The 5,944-nt window shown below is 53.2% G+C and overlaps 1 protein-coding gene across 1 annotated transcript; it reads left to right on the top strand.

Moving 5' to 3' along the window:
• Nucleotides 1–664: 664 nt before the first annotated feature.
• On the top strand, nucleotides 665–4,783 carry LOC127336742 (beta-fructofuranosidase, insoluble isoenzyme 7). Its single transcript, XM_071826796.1, has 4 exons — nucleotides 665–932; nucleotides 2,699–3,971; nucleotides 4,071–4,164; nucleotides 4,255–4,783. Exons 1-4 carry the CDS (start codon nucleotides 764–766, stop codon nucleotides 4,489–4,491), a joined length of 1,773 nt encoding a protein of 590 aa, XP_071682897.1. The 5' UTR covers nucleotides 665–763; the 3' UTR covers nucleotides 4,492–4,783.
• Nucleotides 4,784–5,944: the final 1,161 nt, after the last annotated feature.

Raw genomic sequence — 5,944 nt, 5'->3', positions numbered from 1 at the left:
ACCGTAATGTCCCATGTAATTTATCAGTACACTAGAAGTGTGCTAGCAGAAGCCATAGACCAAGACTCAAGATTCTTCACCAATCCAGGCGCGCAGCTCTCAACGTAGTTCCTTGGACGCAACTCTCTGCATGCCGCTCCTGATCTAAGCAATACTAGAATGATTGAGCTCGGAGAACACAAGTTAGCAAGCTAGGCCATGCAGAACGGATAGGGCAGGTCGTGTGAATGTGTGATGGCCAGGTGTTGGGCATGCGGGTGGATAAAGTCGGGCCCACCACGACGGATATTAACAGATAATCCTACCTGTACGTAGTTCCTATATTCATCAGCTTGGCAAGATCCATGATTCATCCATATATGTTGGCCGGTCGCAGATTCCAGAAGCCATGTTTAGCGCTGGCTGGCAAAGAATCGAGGTGTCCCTTGTTTAGAGAGGACCCACCACCCACGTACTGGAGGAAAATCGTGACTGGTCGGTCGACTGGCCGGTGGCCTCCGAGGAAAAGGAAAAAAGGAAGGAAGGACCAGGGTTCCGTTCCGTTCCGTTCCAAGGTCCCTGACTCACACCCAAATTCCATTCCAGAAAAGAAAATGAAAGAAATATGGATAGTACTGTTTGTCCTAGACGGATGGCAAGCAGTATAAATGCACACCCCGAGGCGGGAGAGGCAGAGCAACCATTCCACCCAGCCGAGTGCCTGTCCACTTGGCCCTCGTAGTACCTCCCACCCGCTCTCCGTTGCCAAGTTGGCTGGTTCGCCATGGCGGGTCTCCGTCTCGCCGCGTGCGCCGTGCTCCTCTGCCTCCTCATCTCCCCGACCGCTGCCCTCCGATGGCTCGCCGACCCCGCGCCGGAGAGCAACGCCGCCGCCGGCCACGATAGCTTCCGGACCGCCTACCACTTCCAGCCCGCCGAGAACTGGCAGAACGGTATATATGGAATCCACGCTTTCTCGATTCTCTCCGCCCAGCTGCGTATTATCCATTCATTCGGCTAACCTGGATCTTCTCCTCTGTCTGTATCCGTCGATCGCGGCTGGATTCATGGCGGCCTCCTCATGTTGGTGCGGATCAGATCCAAATGGTACGCGCGATTCTCTCTGATTATCCTCGCTTGCTTGCTAAGTTCTACCTGATATTTTCGATTATCCCGGAATTATGGGACGTCGCCATCGGTGAACATGGATAGATTTACTTCCTTCCTATTGCGGGAATTATAGTACATAGATAGATGGTGGGGAAAGGCGGGGGCGGTCCTGAACGGGTAGGCAGGCGGATCCTTGTGTGGCCCGCACCGCTTGGACGGTTTTGTTGGCGCGCAGGCGCAGCCTGTACCAGTAGGACCCCGTAGTATGCGTCGGACGTCCGTCTCGTGTGCGGTGATGTATAAGGAAAGCCATGCCTTCTCTACCATTGCACGAGTAGTAATAGCTGTAAAACTCTTTTCTCCAAACATGTGTTGGATCTTTCTTAGTTTCCATCTCCTGGTCGGTTGATTAAAGCTATACTCTTCGTCCCCAAGCTAGACGCAAGTTAGACTTTGGTTACGCAGACAAGAACATATTAACCAATTTGATTGGCAAGTCACACCAAGTTCACACGCATCTCATGCCTAACCTAGCATAAGCTGTTAGTAAAAAAATCTGTACAGCTCTCTCCTCCAAACAGGTGTTGGGTTTTTCTTAGTTTCCCGGCCGTCTGAAATTCTACCTGGAATGAACTTTCGGATGTCGCCATCAGTGAACACTGGATTTTAGATTTTACGGTTAGGCTTATCCATCGGTAGAGGGTAGGGAAAGCGAGAGGAAATCCTCCAGAGGCCGATGCTTGTGTTGTGTGGTCCGCAGCGATACGGCGGTCTGGTTGGCGCGCTTGCGCCTTGCCTCCAAGCGTTGCTTGCTTCCTCTTGTTTCTGCGTCCAACTGTGGCTTTGCTTCTTGTCTTTGCGTCCAAGTGTTGCTTCCAAGTGATCCATTTGGTCGCTACCGTGGGCAAAGTGGCAACGTATCTAGTTCAAAAGTTTGCTCAGAAAGGACAGCTGAATTGTTTCTAGTGTCTCAAGATCAGTTGATTAAAGTTAGCTACTCCTATACTTTTCTTCCCTGAGACGGAAGGAAGTTATACTTTGGTTTTCAGCCAGATAGACACGTACTAATTGAACTATTTGTCGTCATTTAGTCAGACAAAAAACGGACTAATAGATTTGGTAGACAAAGTCACTTTCTGCGTCAGACTAGTGACTTTAAACATTTTGACCACTCTCTTCAAATTTATGCTGTCATATCTTAGTTAATATCTCACAAATTTTCACCAACCAAATAAGAGATGAAACGTATCTCTACACAATGTGAATTTTGAGTAAGATGAGACATGTCAGGTGTAACATCCCTAAAACACCGCTTTGCCGGTAGTGATCGAACGTGTCGTGATTGTAACAACTACCTTTGCCATGAAAGAGTGCAGTTTTTTTTAGGAAGTTAGAGGACACCGAAGCTGTGGTTAAAAGAACAGAGCACTGAAACTGTCTGCAAAAGCAGAGCACTGATACAGAGTGAACTAACGGTTATTCAGTGTGTTGTGTTGTAACTCTTCGCATAACTTCTAACCGATTCATAGCTTAGTTAATTCAAAGTCAAACTTATTTCGAGCCTTTTGTCTAAAGTGAACTAACGGTTATTCTTTATTTGAATGTACAGGGCCGATGTATTACAAGGGCGTGTACCACTTCTTCTACCAGCATAACCCGTTCCGGGCCACCTGGGGCAACGGCAACCTCTCCTGGGGTCACTCCGTCTCCGTCGACCTCATAAACTGGTCCGCCCTCGAGAATGCGATGGACCCGGACTCTTCCTTCGACATCAATGGCTGCTGGTCCGGCTCCGCCACCTTCCTCGCTGACGGCACCCCGGCCTTCCTCTACACTGGCATCGACGCCAACAACAACCAGGTCCAGAACGTTGCTTTCCCCAAGAACGCCTCTGACCCGCTCCTCCGCGAGTGGGTGAAGCCCAGCTACAACCCCGTCATCGCACTCCCCGACGACGTCGTACATGACAACTTCCGGGACCCCTCCACGGCGTGGATCGGCCGGGACGGCCTCTGGCGCGTCGCCGTCTCCGCAGGGCTCAAGGACGGCACGGGGTCCACGCTGGTCTACCGCAGCAAGGACTTCCGGCACTGGGAGCGGAATGCCGAGCCGCTCTACTCGTCGGGCGTCACCGGCATGGTGGAGTGCCCGGACTTGTTCCCCGTGGCGGGGCCCGGCGACCAGAACGGACTCGACTACACGCCCTCGAACAGCGCCGCGGTGAGGCACGTGCTGAAGCAGAGCGTGATGGTCACGCTCAGCGACTACTACGTGTTGGGGCGGTACGACGACGCTGCAGACACCTTCTCGCCGGTGGAGGCGGACAACGACTGCCGGACTTGGCAGCGCTTCGACTACGGCCACGTCTACGCGTCCAAGTCCTTCTACGACGCGGGCAAGAACCGGCGTGTGCTCTGGAGCTGGGCCAACGAGTCCGACCCCGAGGCCGACTACCTCGCCAGGGGCTGGGCTGGCGTCCAGACGGTCCCGAGGAGGATCTGGCTTTCCAACGACGGGAAGCAGCTGCTGCAGTGGCCGATCGAGGAGATCGAGACTCTGAGGAAGACGCGGGTCGGGCTTCTGGGAGCGGAGATGAATGCCGGTGGCATGAATGAGATCATCGGCGTCGCTGGCATGCAGGCGGATGTGGAGGTGGTCTTCGAGGTTCCATCACTGGAGGGCGCAGAGAACGTCGACCCCAACCAGCTATTGGATCCGCAGAGGCTGTGCGGCGAGAAGGGCGCGTCCGTGCTAGGCGGCGTCGGCCCGTTCGGGCTGCTCGTCCTTGCCTCCGGTGACCTCCAGGAGCACACGTCCGTCTTCTTCAGAGTGTTCAGGCACGAGGGCAAGTACAAGGTTCTCATGTGCACCGACCTCAGAAGGTACAACAAAAACAGAGCATCCTCGGTTCTGAACCTAAGCAAGTGCAGTGACAGCAAAATCATGATACTAACAATCTTCCTGAAAATTAACTTGTGCAGATCGACCACGAGAGCCGACGTGTACAAGCCGCCCTACGGAGGGTTCGTGGACATCGACATCGAGAAGGAGAGGAGCATATCGCTTAGGACACTGGTGAGCTCCTCGTCACAAACAGTACATTATCCAGACACTTACTTGCACTGGAAAATCAAATGAGAACATGCGTTCTAATCCTTGCAACAGGTTGACCACTCGGTGGTGGAGAGCTACGGCGGCGGCGGCCGGACGGTCATCACGGCGCGGGCGTACCCGGAGCACGTGGCCACGGCCAACAGCCGCCTCTTCATGTTCAACAACGGCACCGGCGCCGTGAAGGTGTCCAAGCTCGATGCCTGGGAGCTGGCGCCGGCAAAAGTGAACCTCCCGGGTGACGGGCTCATCACCGCCGCCTCCTCGATGCACCTACGCCAAGCCTATTAATTTGGTGGAACTGTGATTAGTAAGTTCGTTCGGTGGATGGCCAATTCTGCGGCCGATTGGATTTCCGTGACCAAATTACGGTCTTTTGGGGCGCATTTGGGAAATTTCTTTAGTTGTGTATGTATGTCAGGATAGGAAGTACAGTCTCTGTCAGGATAGTGTAAGTAGTATAAGAAAGTCCATAAGAAAGAAGAGTAGCCGAAGAGTGTTTGCTGATTAACAATTGTCAGCCAACAGTCCGCGTCGTGTTTATTTTGTGCAAAAGAAATAGAGAAAGCACATATGTTCTACATTTCCATTCCCATCTTTTCTACGTAGTAGTAATATTTTCCATGTCTTCACCGTCTTACGCTCGCTCACAAACACGTTTTTTTCAAGAACAAACCATGCAAGCACGCATACCCTACTTGCACCGACTTTCTCCTTCCCTTGCGGTCGGCAAATACGGTTTGACTGAATCCGTCGGTTTACGCTAGTTCATTATTTTTAACTATACTGAAAGTTAGGATTGAGTTTGTGAAAGAAATTGAACTATCTCCTCACCAACCCGGTTTCGGGCAGTGCTGGGCGTCCCCCGGGGGATCAGAAATCAGATCCCCGGGTCCCCGACCGTCGGATCACTCAATCTGGACCGTTTTTTGCCGTCAGATCAAATCATCCACATCTCTCTTCCACTTTTGCTACCATAATGTACCAAAGTAGCAAAAAACGTTTCGTTTGTAGCAAACTCTATTCCCACCTAAAATTTCCCCTGTGCTTCCGTAAAAGCACGAGTGTAGCAAAATCAATCCGATTGTAGCAAAAAACAGTTCACCCCCAAAACACACAAGACCTCGCCGGAGACTACCGGAGACCTCGCCGGAGACATCGTAGCAAAAAATATGTGCTATTGTAGCAAAAAACGACCTCGATAGAAACATCACCGGAGAAAAAAAGTGCTAATGTAGCAAATCTGACTTCGCCGGAGAAGTTAGCCAGAAACATCGGAGCAACAATATTAAACCAATTGTAGTGGCGCGGCCGGCCGTGTGTAGCAGCGCCGGCGAACTTGTGTAGCAGCGCGGCCGGCCGTGTGTAGCAGCGCTGGCGACCTTTTGTAGCGGCGCGGCCGGCCGTGTGTAGCAGCGCCGGCGAACTTGTGTAGCGGCGTGGCCGGCCGTGTGTAGCAGCGTCGGCGACCTTTTGTAGCGGCACGGCCAGCCGTGTGTAGCAGCGCCGACGACCTTTTGTAGCATCCTAGCACCACCATCCTCCATCGTAGCACCAGATGCGCCACCCCCTCGAAGCAAGTGTCGGTTTGCAGGCCGCGTCCCCCTTGGTGAGGAATCGGGGGAGCTGCAGGCGATGACGCTGTGGAGGGGAGGGGACGGACCGGCCGCAACGCGCCGGCTCGCAGTGGGTGCTAGAGAGCGGCGCGTGGCGGGATCCTCCTGGAGCGCGACAGCGGCGGGTG

The sequence above is a fragment of the Lolium perenne genome, chromosome 2 (genome assembly GCF_019359855.2).
Source record: "Lolium perenne isolate Kyuss_39 chromosome 2, Kyuss_2.0, whole genome shotgun sequence".
In the NCBI taxonomy this organism is placed as follows: Eukaryota; Viridiplantae; Streptophyta; class Magnoliopsida; order Poales; family Poaceae; genus Lolium; species Lolium perenne.
The sequence above is the reverse complement of the archived record's forward strand: the minus strand, read 5'-3'. Positions and strand labels throughout refer to the sequence as shown.

What these genes read in the sequence shown, in the direction of transcription:
- LOC127336742 (XM_071826796.1), top strand. Translation starts at nt 764, where the DNA reads ATGGCGGGTCTCCGTCTCGCCGCGTGCGCCGTGCTCCTCTGCCTCCTC. An exon ending in CGCCGAGAACTGGCAGAACG is followed by an intron (nt 933 to 2,698) that starts GTATATATGGAA and finishes TTGAATGTACAG; the next exon opens with GGCCGATGTATTACAAGGGC. An exon ending in ATGTGCACCGACCTCAGAAG is followed by an intron (nt 3,972 to 4,070) that starts GTACAACAAAAA and finishes TAACTTGTGCAG; the next exon opens with ATCGACCACGAGAGCCGACG.